At 40.8% G+C, this 23,851-nt stretch overlaps 3 protein-coding genes, 3 non-coding genes and 1 pseudogene across 8 annotated transcripts in view; all 7 read left to right on the top strand.

Moving 5' to 3' along the window:
- Positions 1 to 541: 541 nt before the first annotated feature.
- LOC113028246 (NAD(P)H dehydrogenase [quinone] 1-like) lies at positions 542 to 1,984 on the top strand. The gene is made up of 6 exons (XM_026178360.2): positions 542 to 681; positions 805 to 969; positions 1,049 to 1,179; positions 1,259 to 1,366; positions 1,442 to 1,543; positions 1,620 to 1,984. The coding sequence occupies exons 1-6, from the start codon at positions 678 to 680 to the stop codon at positions 1,917 to 1,919; spliced, it is 810 nt and encodes a 269-aa protein (XP_026034145.2). The 5' UTR covers positions 542 to 677; the 3' UTR covers positions 1,920 to 1,984.
- Positions 1,985 to 3,949: 1,965 nt separating this feature from the next.
- Positions 3,950 to 4,043, top strand: trnai-uau (transfer RNA isoleucine (anticodon UAU)). The gene is made up of 2 exons: positions 3,950 to 3,987; positions 4,008 to 4,043. It is a non-coding gene; the product is annotated as a tRNA-Ile (tRNA).
- A 532-nt stretch (positions 4,044 to 4,575) lies between these two features.
- Positions 4,576 to 6,005, top strand: LOC113028247 (NAD(P)H dehydrogenase [quinone] 1-like). Its single transcript, XM_026178361.2, has 6 exons — positions 4,576 to 4,715; positions 4,845 to 5,009; positions 5,078 to 5,208; positions 5,288 to 5,395; positions 5,471 to 5,572; positions 5,649 to 6,005. The coding sequence occupies exons 1-6, from the start codon at positions 4,712 to 4,714 to the stop codon at positions 5,946 to 5,948; spliced, it is 810 nt and encodes a 269-aa protein (XP_026034146.2). The 5' UTR covers positions 4,576 to 4,711; the 3' UTR covers positions 5,949 to 6,005.
- A 2,042-nt stretch (positions 6,006 to 8,047) lies between these two features.
- Positions 8,048 to 8,141, top strand: trnai-uau (transfer RNA isoleucine (anticodon UAU)). Its single transcript has 2 exons — positions 8,048 to 8,085; positions 8,106 to 8,141. It is a non-coding gene; the product is annotated as a tRNA-Ile (tRNA).
- A 713-nt stretch (positions 8,142 to 8,854) lies between these two features.
- On the top strand, positions 8,855 to 10,191 carry LOC113028248 (NAD(P)H dehydrogenase [quinone] 1-like; annotated as a pseudogene). Its single transcript, XR_013910746.1, has 5 exons — positions 8,855 to 9,044; positions 9,124 to 9,255; positions 9,335 to 9,420; positions 9,518 to 9,619; positions 9,696 to 10,191. The product of XR_013910746.1 is annotated as an NAD(P)H dehydrogenase [quinone] 1-like (transcript).
- A 2,287-nt stretch (positions 10,192 to 12,478) lies between these two features.
- trnai-uau (transfer RNA isoleucine (anticodon UAU)) lies at positions 12,479 to 12,572 on the top strand. Its single transcript has 2 exons — positions 12,479 to 12,516; positions 12,537 to 12,572. It is a non-coding gene; the product is annotated as a tRNA-Ile (tRNA).
- A 5,954-nt stretch (positions 12,573 to 18,526) lies between these two features.
- The window catches only part of ppm1bb (protein phosphatase, Mg2+/Mn2+ dependent, 1Bb), a 28,007-nt gene continuing 22,682 nt past the window's right edge, over positions 18,527 to 23,851 (top strand). Inside the window, exon 1 of one of the 2 annotated variants that reach the window (XM_026178359.2) lies at positions 18,527 to 18,907. The gene's annotated coding sequence lies outside the window, so the exon portion shown is untranslated. The remainder of the gene's footprint in view (positions 18,908 to 23,851) is intronic. The other variant, XM_080305034.1, reaches the window with a different exon arrangement.

Raw genomic sequence — 23,851 nt, 5'->3', positions numbered from 1 at the left:
ACATTGACCGCGCCTTCTTTCCCTCCGTCTCCATGGTGACTCGCTTAATCTGTGCTCCACTAATCAGGGCTTTATGTATCCTCGTGCGCGCGCTTAACTTGGGGTTAAAGCAACTCCGCGTTGACTGAACTAATTGTTATCAGCCTTTCTGAAACCGAATATTCCGAGTTGGACAGTTCGGGGTTACTCAACCCTGAGTATCGTTTTTTACTCTGAGTTTTCTAAACCCGCTTCCTGAAATAGGGCCTAGGTGTGCAATATTTCTTTCAACATAGTACTCACAGGTTGATTAGTGCTTTGTTTTGTATGGAAATATATTTCTACTCTATTATCGTACCCATATGTATTTAATTTTATTTCATATTTTACTATTGAGAAGCACTTTGGTGTACCTCTGGTTTTAAATGTGCTATATAAATAAAGTATTGATTGATATTGATTGATTGGTAAACAGCAAAATGGTGCATTACTGCCACCAACCAGTCTGAGAGATATTACCCCAGTAGCAGCTGACTGACTCTTGAGGTTTATTGCTGATTGACAGCACCTGTGTGAAGTAGTGCTTGAAGTGTGTATAAAAGCAGCAGGTGTGTTTTGCTTCAGTATGGGCACCTTTTCTGTTGTTATACCAGCTTGGCAGAAAACTCAGCATTTACTGTTGCGCAGCACTTTTGAGAATGGGTAAGACTTCTTCTTCCTAGTAATTGCTGCAACTTGTTTGGCCAAAGGAGTGAAAGGTTTCTGTGCTGACTTAAACTTTACCAAAACTTGTATTGTTTTAAAATTTATTCTTTGGCTTTGCAGCCAAGAAAGTGCTGATTGTGTATGCCCATGAGAGCCCTGCCTCTTTCAATGCTGCTGCCAAAGATGCTGCTGTGGCAGCTCTGACTGCTCAAGGCTGCACTGTAGAGGTGTCTGACCTGTACGCCATGAAGTTCAAAGCTGCTGCTACTACTGAGGACATCACTGGTATACAAATATTCTGCAGGTATAGCAATGCTTTAGCTCTGATTGCTTTTCAGATACAAATACTGGATTTTTGTCACAGGTGGAGTGAAGGATGCTGAGAACTTCTGCTACGCAAAGGAGATCAAATTGGCATCAGAGGAGGGCAGACTTGCAGATGACATCAAAAAAGAGCAGGAGAAACTCAAGGAGGCAGACCTTGTCATCTTTCAGGTAGTGTCTGACTGGAATAGTCTTTGTGGTCAGCTAACAGGTGTCAACATCAAAATGACCATTAAACCTGTGTTCCCAGTTCCCCATGTACTGGTCATCTGTTCCTGCAATCATGAAGGGGTGGATGGATCGGGTGTTGGGCTTTGCCTACGCACAGGAGAAGCGGTACAGTGAGGGGATCTTCAAGGTGAGAGCTCCACCAACGTGTCTGTGTTCAGGCTGTGTCCTCTCCCTCTTTGCTCACTCCTTGCTCTCTGTACAGGACAAGAAAGCCATGCTGTCCTTCACCACTGACTGTCCTGAATCTGTGTACAGTGACACTGGCATCAATGGTGACATCAATGTCACACTGTGGCCACTGCAGGTGAGGTCTCACTATAAACAGAGCCAAGCATGAAATGATCTGTCATGTGGTAACAGCTGCTCCTCCCTGTGTGCAGAATGGGATCCTGAACTACTGTGGCTTCCAGGTTTTTGCCCCTCAGATCTTCTGGGATCCTGCTACTGGTTCTCCTGAATCTCGCAGCTCCATGCTGGAGGGCTGGCGCACACGACTGCAAAACCTCTGTGGGGAAGCCAGTGTGTACTTTGCTCCCTTGGACTACTTTGACAAGGAGAAGGGTTTCCTGCTGAAGCCTGAGGTCAAAGAGAAATATGCCAGCAACGAGTCTGGCCTCACAGTGGGGATCCACATGGGCAAGCCACTGCCAGCCAACAGTCAGACCAAGGCCGGGGTCTGACAATGGAGTGGGTCCATGTAATGTCTTAAAATGTGTGCTGCAATAAAAAAGCTGCTTTATTGGAACTTCAGTTTGAGCAATGAGTTTCAAATGCACCACTTGGGTTTCATACAGTTCAGCCATCTAGAAAATGGTACATATACATAACAGGATACACAAAGCTGTCTCTGTAGGCTTTCAAGACTGGTGTCATTATCCAACACTGACCAAATTGCTGCTTGGGGCTTTGTTGCCCGCTAGAAATGTGAGCTGGCAATGGTAACTTGGAACTGCACACAAACTGATGCAATGCATGGTGCATTTGGTTAGCTTCTCTACATTATCCTGCTGAGTAACAGCTTGATCCATCCAGATCACTACACCATCTATAACGTGATGGTAGCACATTATCCTTTAATTCACATATCAATAATGTCACACGTGCAGCATATTTCCAACTCCGTAATATCAATCGCCTCCGCCCTTTCCTCACTCCTCATGCCACTGCCATTCTCGTCCATAATCTTATCTCTCGAATTGACTACTGTAACTCACTATGTGGCCTTACACAAAAATCTATTAACAAGCTCCAACGTGTCCAGAACTCTGCCCGTATTATTACTAGGACTTCCTCTACCCACCACATCTCCCCAATCTTGAAGCAGCTTCACTGGCTCCCGGTTAAATTTTGCATCCATTTTAAAATAATCCTCTATACATTTAAGGCTATTCATTCTCTCTCTCCACCACACCTCTCCGATTTAGTACAGATGAACTTCCCATCCCGGTGCCTCAGATCTTCATCTTCTCCTTCTCTCTCTGTTCTTTCCGCTTGTCTGATTACAATGGGGGGCAGGGCTTTTAGTTGCTCTGCCCCTCGACTTTGGAATTCCTTACCCCCTGACCTCAGAAATATTAGTTCATTCCCTCTTTTTAAGTCCACCCTCAAAACTCATCTGTTTAAAATTGCTTATGTTTAAACCTCGGTATGCTCTAACTTTTATCTGTTATTCTTATTATTGTGTATATTTCCAGTTTCTGTGTTTTTATCTGTTGTACAGTGTCCTTGGGTGCTTTGAAAGGCGCTATTTTTAAATAAAATGTATTATTATTATTATTATTATGGTTTACTTGGGAACACTTGACTGCTGCTTTCCTGTACTGTCTCTCTATTCCGGCAGCACCACTGCTGGAATTGTGGAGGGAAATGAATTAAATCAGTATCTTTGGCTAATTCTTGGTAAATAGGTAATCATATGCTTTTCCACTACCAAGAAATAGAGAAGCATTGACCATTCATTGTTATGACTACCAAGGTTCTGCTTGACTTGCATCAATACTGTAATTAAATCTGTCAAAGGTTAGTGTTAAAAACACAAGTATTGATATGATGGTCTTTTCTTGCCGTGGTAGCGAGCTAATCAACATTTGTGTCGTTCACTTAGCTACTGTTTAAAAAGTTAGAGCCAAGGAAGTGAGAATAGCACAGTACAGTTAGGTCCATTAGTATAGTTAATTGCTGCTAACACGTTATTAGGAAAACAGTATAACAGAGAAGCACATTTCATTTACATGAAAAGAAGTACACACAGACTTCAGTTTTCTTTAATCTATTTTAGTTTTGTAAAATAAGAGTTCAGGATACAGTGGTAAAATACAGGGATACAAAGCCTTTATTGCCACATGGTTAAATTCTTTATCCATTAGTTCCATATCTATTAGGTAAAATACACTAAAAACTACAAAAATTAAAGAATAATAGGGAAATATGAAAAAAGGAAACAGAAATGATCTGAAACAAACGTGTACAGACTGAAAAAACATTTGTAAGATAGATGTATAGAAAAAAAGACTGATTTCCCACATATATTAATGCATGGATCTATCCATGAATCCTCTATATAGTACATAGACTACAAGCGTGAGATTTGTGGCAATATAGTATAGTGTAAAGTATTCTTTCTATGAATGACTGAGTGAGCGGTTACTGTCCCTTTTTTCCATTAGACCAGTTGAATGAAGGGAGAAAGGAATAAAGTCATTGTGCATGTCCTCCAGTGGCGCAATCGGTTAGCGCGCGGTACTTATATGACAGTATTGGGCTGAGCTATGCTGAGGTTGTGAGTTCAAGCCTCACCTGGAGCATCAACTTTGAGCTAATACTTATCTGATGAGAACAGATAAATGCTGAGCACACTAAAAATGCCAACAGACTTTATATCATCTTTTAAAATGAACAACATTGAAAATAAAGATTAAGAAACTCTCTGTATGTTTGTTCTGTTATTTTTGTTTCCGTTTATTTTCAATGCGAGCTATTAAACATCGAGATATAGACGTTCTTCCAAAGTTAAAGAATTTTGGCTGTGTGTGTGTGTGTGTGTGTGTGTGCCTTTTATGTTCTTATGTATAGTTTATACCAAAGGCTCTCAAACCGCAGGGCGTAAGGCAAATCATTGGTTCGCCAAGTTGGGCAACAATCACCATGAGAAAATGATGTGTGTGAAACTAAGATGATTACGATTATGTGATGTAAATATTCATGTTGTGTTTAAACTGGGCTGAAGGTTTAAGTTAATCTCAGAGTTACTCCCACCAGTTGCCAGACAAAATGGGAAACCTGAGAAAAAATCCAGCAGTAGCAGCTGGCTGACTCATGAGGCTGAATGCTGATTGACAGCACCTGTGTGAAGTAGTGCTCAAAGTGTGTATAAAAGCAGCAGGTGTGTGTTGCTTCAATATGAGTGGTTTTTCTGTTACGACAGCAGCTAGTCAGAAAACTCATTGCTTACGGTTGTGTGCCAGTTTTGAGAATGGGTAAGCCTTGTTCTTCCTGGTAATTGCTGAAATCTGTTTGGCCAAAGCTGATAATCTTTGACAAGAACAGTGAAAGGTTTGTGATCTGACTGGAATTTTATCACAACTTCTTTTTTTTGGGGGGTGTAGCAAAGAAAGTGCTGATTGTGTATGCCCATGAAAGCCCTGCCTCTTTCAATGCTGCTGCCAAAGATGCTGCTGTGGCATCTTTGACTGCTCAAGGCTGCACTGTAGAGGTGTCTGACCTGTACGCCATGAAGTTCAAAGCTGCTGCTACTACTGAGGACATCACTGGTATACAAATATTCTGCAGGTATAGCAATGCTTTGTGCTTCAGTTGTAAATATTAGCTTTATTTGCAGGTGGAGTGAAGGATGCTGAGAACTTCTGCTACGCAAAGGAGATCAAATTGGCATCAGAGGAGGGCAGACTTGCAGAAGACATCAAAAAAGAGCAGGAGAAGCTCAAGGAGGCAGACCTCGTCATCTTTCAGGTAGTGTCTGACTGGGAGTGTCTTTGTGGTCAGCTAACAGGTGTCCACATCAAAATGACCATTAAACCTGTGTTCCCAGTTCCCCATGTACTGGTCATCTGTTCCTGCCATCATGAAGGGGTGGATGGATCGTGTGTTGGGCTTTGCCTACGCACAGGAGAAGCGGTACAGTGAGGGGATCTTCAAGGTGAGAGCTCCACCAACATGTCTGTGTTCAGGCTGTGTCCTCTCCCTCTTTGCTCACTCCTTGCTCTCTGTACAGGACAAGAAAGCCATGCTGTCCTTCACCACTGACTGTCCTGAATCTGTGTACAGTGACACTGGCATCAATGGAGACATCAATGTCACACTGTGGCCACTGCAGGTGAGGTCTCACTATAAACAGAGCCAAGCATGAAATGATCTGTCATGTGGTAACAGCTGCTCCTCCCTGTGTGCAGAACGGGATCCTGAACTACTGTGGCTTCCAGGTTTTTGCCCCTCAGATCTTCTGGGATCCTGCTACTGGTTCTCCTGAATCTCGCAGCTCCATGCTGGAGGGCTGGCGCACACGACTGCAAAACCTCTGTGGGGAAGCCAGTGTGTACTTTGCTCCCTTGGACTACTTTGACAAGGAGAAGGGTTTCCTGCTGAAGCCTGAGGTCAAAGAGAAATATGCCAGCAAAGAATGTGGCCTCACAGTGGGGATCCACATGGGCAAGCCACTGCCAGCCAACAGTCAGACCAAGGCCAGGGTCTGATGATGGAGTGGGTCCATGTAATGTCTTGATCTTAAAATAAAGCCTGCTTTATTCAAACTTTGAGCAATGAGTTATAAATGCACCACTTGGGTTTCATACATGTTTTCCCTCTAGAACAGGGGTGCTCAATCCCAGTCCTCGAGAGCTACTGTCCTGCAGCTTTTAGATGCATCCTTGTTCCGACACAGCTGAATCAAATGAATGGCTTGTTATCAGGCCTTTTCCAAACTTGATGGCATGCTGAAGAGGTAATCAAACATTTGATTCAGCTGTGTTGGAGTAGGGATGCATCTAAAAGCTGCAGGACAGTAGCTCTCGAGGACTGGGATTGAGCACCCCTGCTCTAGAACATGATGTATACTACCACAATGTAATGATTGTTCTAAGTCCGTATAGGATCCAGTCATGTATGGCTTTAAATGTGATGGGGAACTGAGTTTGGGGGGGCTGGCTATGGTTCCACATGCTCATGCAAATCCCTGTTCTAATAAGAACACACAGGTGGGGGGGGGGGGTGACCGTACACCAAGGTTGAAGGCAAGAATGACACCTGATCGCTGCTTTAGATCAGGTGACTGCAAGCCCTATTGCGCCTCAATATCTATACTACAGGCTTTGGCTGGACTTGGCATGAAAGCAGCTTTAATATCCCACTTTCAGCAGTATGTGTTCTTGCTGTCCTAGATGCACTTTACACTTTACCATTGCACTCTTGACATTTTTGTGAGGTAAAAATGTCTATTGCCACTGTGGGCTTTTCCACAATTTTGCTCCTCCCACACATGAACTGAAATCCGCTGACTGTGGTGTGAGTGCACAGGAAGAGCAAAGCATGTTTAATATTTAAAGATTGTGTTAAATCCTTTTCCTAATATTTGTACTGAAGGCTTTTAAGCATTTCTATTCCCCTGCCACCGGTTGGTCAAGCAAATCCATCATGTGAGAGGCAATAGTTTTGTGTACCAAATTCAACCAAGATTTAGCCAGTCATGTGCTCCTCCACTACCAAGAACTGTAGAAGCCAATCACCTCTTGCTGCAGTGGCAGCAAGCAAACTGTACTGAAGACTAATCAACATTTATATGTAGTTCACTTAGCTGCTTTTTAAAAAGTAAGAGCCAAGGATGTCAGAATAGCTTATTTAAATGCGTGAAAGTCAATCAAATAGTACAGTTAACTGCTTCTAAAACATTACTGGGAAATAGTATAACAGAGAGGCAAATTTTACTTGAGGCAAAGCTCATTTATATGAAAAGAAGTCGACACAGACTTACACTTTCGTTCATTTTAGTTTTGCTAAATGGAAGTTCATGGTATAGTGGTAGAATACAGGGATACAAAGACTTGGTTGCCACATGCTTGAATTCTTTATCAATTAGTTCAATATCTCTTAGTAAACTACACTAAAACCTACGAAAATTAAAGAATAAAAGTGAAATATGAAAAAAGTGAAACAGAAATGATCTGAAACAAATGTGCACAGACTGAAAAAAAAAACATTTGTAACATAGATGTATAGAAAAAACAAACCTGATTCCCCACATATATTAATGCATGCTGTGACAACCCTTATTGTATTATAGCACCACTGGGGGGAGGGGGGGGTGTTGCCCTACTATTATTGTAGTTGGGGGAGTCCCCTAGTGGGTGTGGGAGTATAGTGGTGGCCGTTACATGCTGATCGCATTGCTGTTCAGAGAAACCTTATCGCTGTAACTTGGCTGGCGCCGGCGACTACCGATCCCCGCACATGTATGTACGGACAGGGTAGAGCCGTGGGACCTGGCTTGTATGGTCTTATGTTGCTAACATCAAATAAAGGTCTGTTTAACTAACTGGCTCTGAGTTATCCGGCTAACCTCCACACCACATGCCCGCTGGACCTGCTAGCCGCTCCTCCCTCGCCAGACTGCTGTTACAATGCATCTATCGATTAATCTTATATATAGTACATAGACTACGAGCGTGAAATTTGTGGCAATATAGTATAGTGTAAAGCGTTTGTCCTATGAGTTACTGACTAAGCTGTTTCTGTCCCCCTGCTTTTTCCCTTAGACCAGTTGAATGAAGGGAGAAAGGAATAAAACCTTTGAGCATGTGCTCCAGTGGTGCAATCAGTTAGCGCGCGGTACTTATATGGCAGTATTAGGCTCAGCTATGCCGAGGTTGTGAGTTCAAGCCTCACCTGGAGCATAAACTTTGAGCTAATGTCAGGGATAAATGCTGAGCACACTGAAAATGCCAACAGACTTCATTGCATCTTTAAAAATGAGCAGCATTCAAAATAGAGATTAACAAACCCAGACTTATACCTCTCTGTGTTTGTTCTGCTTCTTTTTTGTCGACCAATGCAAGCTATTAACCATCGAGATATAGCTTTTCCTTCAAAGTCAGATTTCTGGCTGTGTGTGTGTGTGTGTGTGTGTGTGTACCTTTTTTGTCCTCAGACCGCAGGGCGTAAGGCAAATCATTGGTTCGCCAAGTTGGGCAACAATCACCATGAGAAAATGATGTGTGTGAAACTAAGATGATTATGATTATGTGAGGTATATATTCATGTTGTGTTTAAACTGGGCTGAAGGTTTAAGTTAATCTCAGGGTTACTTCCACCAGTTTCCATACAAAATGGGAAACCTGAGAGAAATTCTTCTTCTACTTCTTTATACGGTTTATTGGCAGTTGGCAAACAGCAAAATAGAGCATTACCGCCACCAACTGGTCTGAGAGAAAATGCCGCAGTACCAGCTGGCTGACTCTTGAGGTTTATTGCTGATTGACAGCACCTGTGTGAAGTAGTGCTCGAAGTGTGTATAAAAGCAGCAGGTGTGTTTTGAGAATGGTTAAGACTTTTTCTTCCTGGTAAAGCTTCTGGAAAGCTTTGTGTGTTGAATGGAACTTTATGTATTGTTTTTTTATTCTTTGGTTTTGCAGCCAAGAAAGTGCTGATTGTGTATGCCCATGAGAGCCCTGCCTCTTTCAATGCTGCTGCCAAAGATGCTGCTGTGGCAGCTCTGACTGCTCAAGGCTGCACTGTAGAGGTGTCTGACCTGTACGCCATGAAGTTCAAAGCTGCTGCTACTACTGAGGACATCACTGGTATACAAATATTCTGCAGGTATAGCAATGCTTTAGCTCTGATTGCTTTTCAGATACAAACACTGGATTTTTGTCACAGGTGGATTGAAGGATGCTGAGAACTTCTGCTACGCAAAGGAGATCAAATTGGCATCAGAGGAGGGCAGACTTGCAGATGACATCAAAAAAAGAGCAGGAGAAGCTCAAGGAGGCAGACCTTGTCATCTTTCAGGTAGTGTCTGACTGGAAGTGTCTTTGTGGTCAGCTAACAGGTGTCCACATCAAAATGACCATTAAACCTGTGTTCCCAGTTCCCCATGTACTGGTCATCTGTTTCGGCAATCATGAAGGGGTGGATGGATCGTGTGTTGGGCTTTGCCTACGCACAGGAGAAGCGGTACAGTGAGGGGATCTTCAAGGTGAGAGCTCCACCAACATGTCTGTGTTCAGGCTGTGTCCTCTCCCTCTTTGCTCACTCCTTGCTCTCTGTACAGGACAAGAAAGCCATGTTGTCCTTCACCACTGACTGTCCTGAATCTGTGTACAGTGACACTGGCATCAATGGAGACATCAATGTCACACTGTGGCCACTGCAGGTGAGGTCTCACTATAAACAGAGCCAAGCATGAAATGATCTGTCATGTAGTAACAGCTGTTCCTCCCTGTGTGCAGAACGGGATCCTGAACTACTGTGGCTTCCAGGTTTTTGCCCCTTAGATCTTCTGGGATCCTGCTACTGGTTCTCCTGAATCTCGCAGCTCCATGCTGGAGGGCTGGCGCACACGACTGCAAAACCTCTGTGGGGAAGCCACTGTGTACTTTGCTCCCATGGACTACTTTGACAAGGAGAAGGGTTTCCTGCTGAAGCCTGAGGTCAAAGAGAAATATGCCAGCAACGAGTCTGGCCTCACAGTGGGGATCCACATGGGCAAGCCACTGCCAGCCAACAGTCAGACCAAGGCCGGGGTCTGACAATGGAGTGGGTCCATGTAATGTCTTGATCTTAAAATGTATTCTTTGCTTGAGGCAATATGCTCAAATGTTACTAGCCATTACACGTGCAGGCTGCGGATTTATAGAATGAGACAAACAAATGCAACAAATTGACCTTAATATATTACTCTGACTATTGTTGAGTCTGCAACAAAATAAAAGACTTTTACTCATTTGTAGTGTTTCAATTTTATTTATTGCCTGAAATTTGGATTTTGATAACTAGACTTTAAACTCTATCGTACAGACAGAAGACTGCTCTCACATTAAAAGATTCAATTTCCTTGTGGATGATCTACTGCCCTTTTTGCATTTATCTTCACACTGGTTCTTTTTATAGTTTAATCTGTTTTAGTGCAGCAAGCAAAAACTTCTCTGGGCATTGACTACTTGAGCAAAGATCGCTTTCACAGTGGCGCAAGTTTTTCTTCACTCTAGTATTATCCGAACTGGAATGATTTAATTTTGTGTGCCTTCTTAAGCTACAATGTCAACAGTAGGAAATTCTGTACACAGTGAGCTCAATTTTTTTTTTTTTTTTTTAAATGCATCAAGTGATCGGCATACTCCTACACAGTGCCCTGAAGAGTTTTTCCTCATTATTCATATTTCTCAAATTGCTCTTGGTTTTTCTTTTAGCCTCACATTTTGCTTTGCATTTTTATAGTGCTGCAGCTTGTTTGGTATAATTATAAGAGGGGAATGATTTCCTTTATGCTGCTCCAGACTACAATGAAATTGCAGATTTCCCTTTTCACTCATTAAAATGGAGCATGCTAATTAAATGTATTTATGGTTTGCTTTTTAAGCATACAAGTGCAGCTGTGCTTTCAAAACCTTGCCAACACATTGATTAAAACAATTATCTGTGTTTTTACTTTCAAAGAATAAAGTGTAAAGCTTTTAGGTGTTAATAGATACTTACTAATACTTCTGGTTTTCTAAAACACTAACATGAAGCAAGAAAGGTAGTGCTTTCCTTGGCAAGTCTAAAAATAGATGAACCATAACAAAGTAAAGCTTCTTTCATCTCATAAAGAGTCATCCTTTGTATTACTGTCATCTTGTGGCCACAGTTAGCTATTGTCACTGAAAGCTCTGCTTGTTTCTTACTCATAGAAAACGACAGCTGTCTTCATTCTACAGATGTGTCTGTCTCCCATTAACAATAACGTGAGCTATGCTGAGAGGGCGAGCAGATTTTTGTTTTGTGGTGTGAATACGTGGCCAGCATGCGAAGCACTGTCATATTTATATATTCGTATCAAACCAGTGTATACATATACTTTAACATTAGCTAATGAGTCCTGACTGAAACATTTCCTTCATCACTATACTTAGTATTCTTTGACTCTTTGAAAAGATTGTGACAGCATGCTGTGGTCTTGATCTGTCTGAGGGATCTCGATCCTCCTCTCCATTTCCTTTGCAGTTTTTTCCAGGAAGAAGTTTTTTCTTTTCTTGGTCTTTCATGTATTTATTTAAGCTGTTGGTGTTATTTAAGGAGAGCTTTTCCTTCCAACATGTTTTCCTTTATTGCTTTGTTTTGTTTTCATAGATATGTGGCCCTCACAGCACATCCACTACAAATGTGATTTAAAGAATATGATGCTGGATATTAAACAGAACATAAAGCATTTAATATGAGCTCAGCATTAAACATATGGAGCAGTATTATTAATCTATTTAAAACTGATATGGAACATTTTTCTACACAAAATGTAATTTTACTTTTTGTGCTGTACAACAGTTGTTGTACTGTAATGCACAATTTTCCATTAATGCGTTTTTATGTGTAGTGAGGTGTTTTCATAGTTCACACAGTAGATAGTAAAACATAAATTACAGTTTCTCAGAAAGGATAGGGGTTCTCTTTTTTCTTTTACTACATCTTATTAATATTTTGCTCTTACTATTTTTCTATTTATTTTTTATTTTTTATTATTTTTTCTACTGTACCATTCTGCTGAGTGACTGTCTTCTGCTCTTCAAATACATTTCATTGCGACGTTGACCCTGTGCTAACTTGCATATGACAAATAAAACTGAAAACTGTAAACATCCATGCTTGTGTACGGTACAGTATGGGCATTTGCTTGTTAAACTGTTAAATAGTGGAGGAAAGTGTGTGTGTGTGTGTGTCTGCATACCTTTCTTCAAAAGTCACCGCATGCCTGCGTGCCACTGCTCACGTTTTGTTGCTTGTCTTGTTTTTAGGTTTACCACAGGTTTTTCGAGCTTTGTGTCAGGTCCCTGAACGCAGCACGTGAGTCGGCTATTTGGGATATTTTCGCTTCTAGACTCGGACAACCGGGGTCCCATGAACTTTTGATACAGTCTGCATACATTGTGCGCTTGCACTATTTGATAAACAAAACGTAATTAACCAAAAGTCCTGTTTCTTCACCGCTTCCGGGCAGTTGCGCCTTCTTAAACCGATTTCCTGGCGGCCTTCCGCCGAAGCTCCAGTGGCGCAATCGGTTAGCGCGCGATACTTATATGACAGTATACAGCAGAGCAATGCCGAGGTTGTGAGTTCGAGCCTCACCTGGAGCAGAGTTTTTAGTCTCAGCCTCATCTGTAGACGGGAGTTGCAGCCTGATATTTGGAGATTATCTGTCGACACGACGACCCTCCAGCTGTTCTTTACACGTTTATCTTCACTTTCTTTGCTTTAAAAGTGCAGCTTTATTACTTCCTGCCTTGCGATTAAATGCAACTGCTGCGATCTTAGCTAATGAAGACCACCAGTGTCATCTGAAAGGAGAATGCTAAAAAAGCTTCTTTGTATCATGGACAACCCGTCCCACCCCATGCACGCCTCCTCGAAATGCAGAACTGACCGCCACAGAAAATCCTTTGTGCCGGTGGCAGTAAGACCCTTCCTCCCTCTGTGGGTGATTTTCCTGAGGATTAATAACAAAGTTATTCTGTTTCCATTCAGGCCGTGCAATGTCACCCAACAGTTTTTCATGGAATGTTTGTTTCATCTCCCCAACATATGCTGCTACTCTCTTTTATTCATTTGCACAATACTATGACACTTTTAGAATCACCTGCACTGATAGCTAAACTATTTATTTTTCAGGATATAGTTATATTGTTACTTGTTAAAGTTATTTGATATTATATTTTGCACTACTGTATATTACTGTATACTAGTATTCTATTGTATATCTTATTCCTCTGTTCCTCTGTCTCTCTTGCTGCATTGAGCATGTGTATGACAAAAGAATTTCCCTCGGGATGAATGTGATTAAGAAGTGTATTTTTAACTGGAACCCAGTATGAGCATAACATTTAGCATTTCAATTTCCTGCTAGAAATAGCTAGAATTGAGCATATCCTTGCTATTTCTATATCATATACTTGCCGTATAGATTGGACAGCACTCAATACAAAACTGAACTGGAAGCTTACATAAATAAATAATTAAAACATGAGTAGACATCCATCTTTTCTATTTAGAGTCTCTAATAATAATAGAAGTGTTGCACAAACGGAAAGCAAAGCAGATTATATAACTAGGCAATTCAAAGTGATTTACATAACACATAAAGACATGAAAAAAATGAAAAGGCACAGTTATTATGCTTGCTTTAGATGCTTTTCTAGTTTCTGTTATTTTTGTTTTGTTTGATTTCTTTATGAACGCTGCAAATATGTTGCAAATGATACAACACAACCACACCAAAATAAGCACTGGCTATCACTGGTAAAAAGTTAAAAATGTGTATGCTGTTACTGCATAAGTTAACCTCCTATTTTAACCCAATAATAATCAACATGTAATATCTGCATGCCACAGAAAACAACCACAACAAAGTAAAACATGTTTTTGACCAGGGAGCTAAAAGCAACTTCAGCCTACCGTTCTCCCAGCAATATTGTTCAACACTGCCTCCTGTCGATTATCACGTGGAGGTGCTGTTTGCTGTGAAACCATTGCCCACCGGTAGAGGGCGATATTGCTGCACTAAACGGCCCTGCTCTAATGCGGCTCTAAACATTTTTTTAAAGTGAAATAAATAAATAAATGAAAGTACTGAAAGCAGCAGCGTAATCTTGTGTTAATTCTTCTCATAATTTGTATTTACAAACATATTGACTGACACATATTTATGTGTTTATGTGTGCTGATCAATCTTTTCACCGCATCCTGAAATCTGCGTGTTACCAAACACAACCCCAATCACCTTAATCCCTTTTAAGACGTTGTTTTATTTCACTGTTCACAACTGTCACACACTGTGCACACGTCTCCATCCTTGTGTGTTTACGTGCATGTGTTTCTCAGCAGGTCTGCCGCTCTAAGCCCCCGTAAAGCTGGGAATGAACAAGCAGAAGATTGCAGTAATGATGTGACCCAGATGTCCTGGGTGCAGATCCCCTGGCTGAAAATGAGAGTGGAGATCGGGACCTTGAACCTCCCCTCCCTCGCTCCCTCCCTCCCTCTTGCCTGGGACACAATCACAGAACATTTGCATGTGTGTGTATTATTTGGGGAGGGGCATGTGTATGTTGCGTGTGTTTAAGCTCATGCAGATCCATGTAAACATGAGGGATCAGACTTAGGAGTGTGTGCCACTTGTTCTCAGCACTTCGGATTAGATGTAACAGTTTTTTTTGTTTTTTTTTAATTTACTCTCTTTAGCCGCCTCCATAAGATACTAAAGCCTGGCTTCAAAACCTTCCTTCCCTCTCTGCCTCCCTCACTCCCTTCCTCCCCTTGACTCACTCATTCCCTGAGGTCAGCAGGTGGCTGAAAAATCACATAACCCGCACCATCCTGAAAGTAGGCTCAGTGGGCCACTTTACTCAATGAGAGGCTTGGCAGTTGGAGTAGTGCATGCATGTGTGTGCGTGTGTGTGTGCGCGTGTGTCTGTGTGTGTGTGGCAGGGATTGAGAGGAAAGGGGACAAAAGACAGAGTTTAATATTTGGGATAAGCTGTGATTGAATATCCTGAGATCAGAGCAGAATGATCAAATTCTGCTAGTGATAATCCTTCATCTTGGAAAATTAAATACCACTCTGCAGTCTCTCCTCTTGACTCACACTCTCTCTCACACACACACACTTGCAGTATTTAAACGAGGTCTGACATGTGTCTCATAACCGTGCTCGGTTCCTCGGGGAGCTGTTCTGATATCTGATGAGTTTTTCATTAATAAGACACAAGTCTGATCCTGAGGGAGAGACACAAAATGACAACAGATAAGCCCTGCTTTCCCCAGCTCTCCACCGCACACACACATAACACAGATTCACTGATACACCATAACTAAATATCTTTATACATGCACTTATATTAAAGTCTTTGGCTTAATCACCTCAGCCCTGTTTTATTCACTCAAGCCTACATTTCATTTCCTTGCACATCCTTGTTCAAATAAATTAAATCTCATCTTTATTTACCAGTATAAGCCCCGATACAACAGAACAAAAACATTATCAGACTGCATCAGAGACCCTGTTCCTCCTCACCTTTTTGTAATCGGCATCTAGGATCTCTCCAAAATCTCAATCCAGCATACACCCACACGTCAGGTTGTGACTGCCCAGCTGTGTGGAGTAGAGCGTTTTTGTCACTTTGTGACTGCATTCAAAAAAGCATGCACAGCTATATTCCTCAATATTTGGGCAGAAAGAACAGGTAATCCAATGCAGGCAAGTAAACTAGTGCCAATAAAGTCATAGGCAATCAGTTTAATTACGTACATATAGACCATGGACAGCATTAAAGATGGGTATACCACCTAGTGGGTTTGGGGGCTGCATTTTAAAGCTTTAGAATTAGCACAGAAGTAAGCTTCTGGGATGGTCTGTTGCACACAGCAAGCCATAATATTGGTCAGGTAACCTATTAAATGTGCTCCCAACAGTCACAAAGCGCTCACACAGAAAGGTTCAGTAGCAGACTGATGAGGACACTTTTGAAGGGGAAGCTATTTTTTTAACTAGGCTGCATAAATGCTTTGTCACAGCTGTAAGGCTAGCCATAGTGTAGTGGTTTTGGCTGCTTAACAAGCAAAATATTCCTAGTTTGATGCTGAGAGGAGTCACAAATGCCTTCAAGGGTGTGTCAGTAAGGGCAATCAGCATAAAAAAAAATAAGGGTGAGATAATTTGGACATGTACAGATGAGGGATAATGGATACTGAATTTGGAGCTGTCAGGCAGGAGGAAACGAGGAAGCTCACAGAGGAGATTCCCAGTGAACGAGTACTTGCAGTCCTGGAGATACTTAAATGAATGTGGTATTTTACAGTAAGCCATATTTTGAACCAGGTGAAGTCTACCGAGAAGTTTGTGTGGTAAGCCAAAGAAGACACAATCTGAACAATCAATACTAGATGTAACTACAACACATACAAGCTCTAGTTACATACATGCTACTCCCATCTCTAATAGCTGAGATGGGAGTAGCTGACTAATATTACATGAGTGGAAATATGTCAGTTTAATTTCAGGTAAGCAGTCAATGAGAGAAGAAGAAACTGAATTAGACTTAATGCAGATATAGAGCTAGGTGTCATAAGCATAAGAATGAAGGTCTATGCCAGATTTCCTAAACATGTGACCTAAACGTGAAAGATAAATAACAAATAGAAGGGGGCCTAAGAAAGAGCCCTGGGGAACACCTAAGACAACTGGGCAAGCTTGTGATCTGAAAATCTTTTTAGCTGTACATACTGATTATGATTTTAGAGATAAGATTTAAACCAGGCATGTTACATGCCAACAGTACAAACAGATTCTAATATCGTTAAAATAATATTATGAGAGAGTGTATTAAAGGCCAATTATAATTTTGACAGCACTCTATGCTGTGAAGTGGCCAAAGATCTGACTGAAATTGTTCAAACAGATGATTGTTATTAAGGTGAGAGCAGTGGTGGTTTTTGATATGGGCAGCATGGGCCGTTGCCCAGGGCAGCATCGGCCTGGGCAACGGCCAGGCATCGGCAAAAAAAAGTTGCTTGTACCCATGCTGCCCCAACATCATGCCGTCACATTTTGGGCATTGCATAGGGGTTTTCTATTGCTCATTTGCGAGGAGTAAGGGCGCCCTTCATTTACCCTGGGTGAGAGCAAACCTGCACGTCAGCAGCGTTTTTGAGATTTTTTGAAAGAAAGGGGAAATTAGCAGTGGTACAGTAATTATTTAGGTTGAAAGAGTCTGCTCTGGGTTTTTTAAGAAATGGTGTTATCGTGGCGTTTTTAGAGGAACAAACCCAAAGATTATGGAAGAATGTATAATACTCTCAAATTCTCATGACCATTGATCAACATTGAGAATATGCATATTTATGATGAAGGAACTGACCTCCCAGCCCATTGTTCCTTCAGTGGGCTGGTTTCAGTCATTATGCAAATGTACTGTTTATAAGATTGGAGAAACCTGCAGTCAGCTGAGACTGAAGACGTCACTTGGATGAGTGACGAAACGTTTCTCCCACTGAAAACGCTACGTCCAGATGAACAGAATCAACTTTTGGAGATTTACTTACCTGGATGATTGAGAATGTATCAAGACGAAATGCATAATACTCATTATTAAAGGATAGCGAGAAGAAATGTAAGGTTTAACCAAAAGTAGGAAGTGGGTCAAAGTAACAGTTGGAAGGTTTAGAGGTCTTAATAAATCTGGTTATTTCATCTACAGTCAGGAATCGGAAAACTAGAAAGAAAAGAACAGGGGGCTCATACACTGTCCTAAAAGTAGAGTTACTAAGAGCCAGCTGCTGATGAATATTACTGATTTTAGTTTTACAAAGGACATAAAAGTATTACTCTGTTCAGTGCCATACAACTGAGGTCGAAAGTTTTAAGGTGGTCGAAGGAGCTTGTTCACACTGGAGATGGGTGCCCTTGTATTTCCTTGACCTGACCAGACCTGATTAGTGTTGCATTATATTCAGATGTAGCTGCAGACAGGGAAATCAACTATACGGTGTACACCTATATACGGTACCCTCTATATTGGATTCGATTTTCTCCTGATTGAAGATGCGTGGTATAATTTAGATCGTGCGTGTGTTTGTGTGTGTATGAATATACTAGAGACTCTTGGAAGCTCTTCAATCATCCATATTGCGCTTCATTTAAGTTGCGCTTCTTAATGACTCCGGGGCACTCGGGCTCATGTGTGGCAACTTTCAACCATGAAAGGCAAGCAAATGGCATAATTTCAATTGTGCTCTGTTTTGTTTTATATATAATATATTTATATATTTATAGTATTAGTGGGCAGCTTTGGACGCGGAGTTGAAAGTTTCTATTTTAAGACTGACACCGCCTATTTAAAGTACTGTCGGCATAAGCCGGTAACAGTTAGTAGTGCATCTCAAAGGTCTGACATATCGCAGAACTTCGCAACGCACCAATGAGAATGTAGTATCGCATAGGGGCAGAGCTAATTGACGGAAGAAGTAGCCAATTAACCGACGCTTTGCCTAGCCGTTGTAACCAATCATCGAGCAGATGCCAAAAATAACACCTCCTCTTGTTCAGCACCCAAAGTCGAAGGATAGCTCTGGCCTTTCAATGGAAGAAAGTGCTAGATTTGTCAGTGTTGTATAATATAACCAATTCTCAGTGTCCATGTTTGTTTGGGAACGATCGGAATTGTCTACATTTACTGTGAGGGACACAATTGGCGTCAAACATGCGTAAAAACCAACGCTATCCAAGCAGGGAACCACCGAGAAAGGAATTATCGCCGCTCATCTGAGGCCAATCTCCATTATTTTTGTCAAATAAGGAAACATAACACAGCTAGCAAGCTAACGTTAGCTCCGCATATATCTAGACGAGTCTTCACACAGAAAGCTGAGATTTTAGCAGATAATCAGGATTGGATCTACAATCGCACAGCAGCAGGAAAACGTAAGTAGCACTCTTGTATCTGCGCTAACGTCATTAGCATTAGTTTGACAGTTCCAGCGACAGCTAACTGTGAAGCTAATAGCGAACGTTAGCTCACATCAACACAGTAGTAAACGGGCCTTACGTGGAGGGAACAGTGTTAAGTGGAAGGGATTTCTGCATGTGGTATTTCCAGAGCCAGCCGGTTGGTTCATGCTACACAGGTAGATCAAAATAAAACCTGAAACAATGAGCTGAAGTTTTAAAGTAACTTGGTTACCTTAAGCGTTAGCTCGGCTACCTCATGGTAGTTGTAGTAATGTAATATATTTAAAGAAAGTGCCAAAGAGCGTCCTTATTTTAGTAATGTAATGTTTGGTGGGTAACTCTACCAATCTTCGATATGCTCCAAGCAGACGTGCATTGGAGTGTCTCTGGGTACTCCATGTTCTCATGTGTATGCAGGGCGGTTATAAGGGCAGGGTTCCCCCTATTAGTGTGCAATGTCTTTAGTCAAAGCCAAAAAGGCATTCAGATGGCATTTAATTTAATGTACACAGGCAAGATTTATTGATATTTAGCAGTAATGTTTCGCTGCGACAACTGTACGGCTCCTCCCCACACTTCACTGATTTCCCACTGCTCATTATTTACAACAGGACCACTGATACTGGATTTTGGGCCGTTTTTAGTGAGTACCTACAATAGAATCTTTGCAACTCTAAACATTTTTAATTTGACGAACTAGTGAGCTACTTGCTAGACCTGCGATAAGTGAGTAAAGCATGTGATAACATCGTTCATAATTGCAATGATGACATGATTTGGAATAAATAAACAGGCACCGAACTGTGAATGTGGCTTGTACAGTTCAGCTCAGGGTTGTACCTAAGTTTCTGCAGGGCTCTATGTGCTCAAGTTGAAGTTGGGAGGTGGTGGAGGTCCATCTCTCCATACAGAGGTGTGGCTAATCGCCTGTGGTGCTGTGATATCAGTCTGTTTATTACTGACTATGGCGCAAAATAATAATACTTTGGGATATGATGTGTTGATAAGATAAATACATTCTTAACTTTTACTATTTTTTCTTTACATTTTATGTAAAAACAATTTTAATTCTTTAAACAACAAAAATTAGGACAGAAGTATAGTCTGATATAACTAAGTTAATTTGCTGGTGAATCAGCAGTGAATATTTGAATAAATGTAAAATGTTACTAAAGTGCATAATATTTGTAATATGAAATCTAGAGTAAAGTATGGCAAACATTAACAGTACACACATCAGTGATCTTTATCCTTCTTGTACTGTTACTAACGTGGATTCACTGCTTGTCAAGGCTCGAGAGAGTGCGCTATTAAAAATACTTGGCAAACTAACCTGGGAGTTGTGATACATGGGCTGGGTTGTAATGATTCATATTTAAACACACTCACCATGGCTGTGTAAAACAAATGGTAGTTTGTTAAGATTGCTTTTCTGCACGTTTAAGCTTCAGGTGGTTTAGTGTTTTGGTTTTACTTACAGAGACTTTGATTGGATGGTGTATACAGTAATACTGATATAGACATGATAATATTGGTTAATAGTGTTGGATTTTTGTACTTACTATTTTAAGGGACATGGTTAAGTATATATGAGGCTCTTTGAATATAATGTGTACTGTAGTGATGAGGCCTGTCAAAAATATATATGTGAAATCAACTGTGATAACACATTACAATTCCTCCTTAAAGCGTACTAGTCAAGCTATTTATCTTGCACATTAAAAAAAAGCAAGAGTTGGCTCAGAGTGGATTCTAGTCGAGGTAAAATTTACAAAAACACAAGCTGAAGTTTGTGCAAGTTTGTGAGTAAGACTGCAAGTATGGAGGTGATAGATACAAAGCGCTTTTAAAATAAGTAATATTTAAAAATCAGTCATGTGTTTCAAAAGTTGGCAGTGCAACTGAGCTGTCTTCATTTGTACCAGCTTGAAGTCTAGCAGCCGACTAACTAGTAAGTAATATAAACTTTAGTTGTCATTCTGCTTAAGTCGTCTAGTACTTGGAAAGTTTCTGTAGTTTTGTGTTTGTCCTTCATGCTTCGGTTGATTTGTGGTACAGCAAAGTCAGATAGCTACATTCTTAGAAATATTTTACAGGTGTTGCACATGTTCCAGGCTTTGTAAGTACATTGTGGGTCCGTTGTCATAAGACAGTTGTCTTGAATGTACTGTGGGTTGCTCTGATATAGACAAAGGTTAGTTGTTAAACATTGCGGTAGATATACAGGAGGAACTTGTGACCATCCCTTAATCATGCTGTTTTTCGTTGATGTGGTAATAAAATGGCACAATGACTTTGTGTTTGTGGGAGTTACAGTTAACCAATGCATGGTGTTACTTTTTTGCTACCATCAGTTACACTCTTACCTCTTTAGCTTTGCTTGCTGTTTTTCTAACAATGCAAAATGTATTGTTCAGAAAACAGAGTCAAATAAATATTGCTAGATATTATTTGTTTTTTGTGGTGTTTTTTTTTTCTTTTTCTTTTTTTTGGGGGGGGGGGTTGTTTTGTTGTTTGGTTTTTATACTTCTACATGTTCCAGTTAAGGGCATCCCGTCAGCAGCGGTCATCCATGCAGCCCTTCTTCCTTAAAAGAAATGTAAAAAATATATATATGTATGTGTTATATATATTAGGGCTGTTCGATATAACCATATATATCGGATGACAATATAAAAATGTCTATCGTTTCATTTTACGCTATCGTTTGTTTCTTGGTGTCGCAAAATAAACTGTTTACGGCAATATTGTTTCATCGTTTTGATGGTCACTGTAGTGGCTATATTAATTTCTTAAAGTTCTCTCTTTCTCTTATATTTAATATAACCACACTACGGACGGACAAGCGCCTGTTTTTTGCGTTGCCATTAGCAACAACGACGGTAAAACCATCGCGTGTCCGCCTGTTTATTTTCCACATAAACCTTTCACAATAAAGCTCAAGATCCTGTTGAGACTTTTCAAAATAAACTGAATCCCGTGAAAGAGTATGCAAAGTTTTTACGGATGAGAAGCAAAAAAGAGCCGCCAGGTGCTAAAAAAGAAACCTTAGACTCAAACATTAGAACAGGCTTTTCCCCACAGCACACCGTGTAATAAATACTCACAAAGAAAACGGCGGCCGTTACAACTTGTCTAAAAATGCATCCTTTAATGCATCGGTTAAAACACTCAACTCCAGCTACATGACGCCCAGCTGGAAACACTTCACGCAAGTCGAGCTGCCCGAGTTTCACAGAATTTACAGAAAATGTTAAATCTTTGTGATTTGTATCGTTATTGGGACGATAGAATTCTTATATCGGGATATGAGATTTTGGTCATATCACACAGTCCTAATATATATATATTCATCTTAACAAACGTTAGGCCATTACTGAACTTTAAAAATGTATTAACAAATGAAAAGCAAATAAGTGAATGAAAAAAAGAGGTTGAGATGGTGGAGCACACAGGGTTGTATGGTAGGGAGTTGAGGCCATTTTGTATCCGCCGCTGTTGCCTTCATGAACAGTGTATATCTAAAGTGATGTCTCAACTATTGGCGCGAGCCGTGCTTTGGTGTTGTTATGCCTTGTCATGCATGTCTGCGTTTTTGTAACCTTGTGTGGCTGCATTGAAGACATGAATATACAGTCGGGTTGGTTTCTATCACTATTTCAGTGATATGGGTATAAGAGCTCAGAGATTTGCAGATCATGGAGAGGAAAATGCTGCAACCGCTTGAAAAGATTAGACTTTCTGAGAAAAAGTTTTTGGAGGAAAAATAAACCTCAACTATTCCAGCATTGGCACTAATGGGGACCTTTTCTCTGAAGGGTGGCACCTATTGTTCAGGAGAATACTGCAGTGAATCCGGCGCTTCAAGTATATATATTTAATGTGGCTTTTGTGACATTGAAACAATAAATAGGCCATTAGGGTTTCTTTTTTAAACTGTAAAGACTAGGCTGATGTCCATATGTCAAGAGGGACTACACCATGGAATAAAAACTGACCTTCAAATGTCTCCTAGATTGGGTAAGGCACATGTGTAATATGAACTTTACTGGTGGATCAACACATTTTTAGCTTGCGGCATTTATCATATATTCAGAGATGAAGGGAGCTCGAAGCAGCTGATAATCCCTTCACAGTTTCAATAATGAAACCTTGACAGTTTTACTTCCTCCAGATAGGTCTCGTTGAACAAAGTCTCTCCTTTAGTCATCTTGGAGGCGAGTGATTTTCAGAAACCTTTGCGGTGAAAACGAAAGCAAAAGAGTACGTTTTTCATGCTGATATTTTTATTTTATAATTGGCGAAAGACAAAATCAATTGATTAATCTGATTAATTGAACTAAGGACTAACCTGATGAGTTCTTCTCTGACTTTGCCCTTTGCCTTTTCTTTCCACGACAAAGGAAAAGACGGCTACAGTTTGCATTCACAGTGAAGCTCTGGACACAAGTTTATCAGCAGCTTCTTGTGCATTTTATACACTCTGCAGTAAAGCAGAGTGTGTCAAAGTTAAAACTGATGATAAATTCAAAAATAATTATCAGATATGTACCGTGTGGTGTTGAAATTTAGCCACCCTGCCCACCTTCTCTATTATATCAGATGGTGATAAGGTATCCAGGTGACCAGTAAATGACATCACTTAGTTGGGCTTGTGCTCCGCTCGTCAGATATGAGATGAGTTCAGTTTATTTCACCTGAGTCAGCACTCACTGTGCAAAGTCAAAAGCAGCAGATGAAACCCAGTGTCAGTGAAAGACTGAAGATAGTTAACAAGATTATTTTAGAGTTTAACAGATCTTATCAGCTTTAGCTGTGCACTGGTAGAAACTGTAGGCATCGAGTTGACCGCATTGATCCTCCATTGTAGAGAGCAGTTTGCACTGCTTTAGTGAATAATCTGAAAGCCACTAACTG

The sequence above is a fragment of the Astatotilapia calliptera genome, chromosome 8, assembly GCF_964374335.1.
Source record: "Astatotilapia calliptera chromosome 8, fAstCal68.1, whole genome shotgun sequence".
NCBI lineage: Eukaryota > Metazoa > Chordata > Actinopteri > Cichliformes > Cichlidae > Astatotilapia > Astatotilapia calliptera.
Note: the sequence above shows the minus strand (reverse complement) of the source record. Positions and strands in the feature narration are given on the sequence as shown.

Coding starts and splice junctions, on each gene's coding strand:
- LOC113028246 (XM_026178360.2), top strand. Junction 970..1,048: donor TACTACTGAGGACATCACTG/GTATACAAATAT, acceptor TTTTTGTCACAG/GTGGAGTGAAGGATGCTGAG. Junction 1,180..1,258: donor CAGACCTTGTCATCTTTCAG/GTAGTGTCTGAC, acceptor CTGTGTTCCCAG/TTCCCCATGTACTGGTCATC.
- LOC113028247 (XM_026178361.2), top strand. Junction 5,209..5,287: donor CAGACCTCGTCATCTTTCAG/GTAGTGTCTGAC, acceptor CTGTGTTCCCAG/TTCCCCATGTACTGGTCATC. Junction 5,396..5,470: donor ACAGTGAGGGGATCTTCAAG/GTGAGAGCTCCA, acceptor CTCTCTGTACAG/GACAAGAAAGCCATGCTGTC.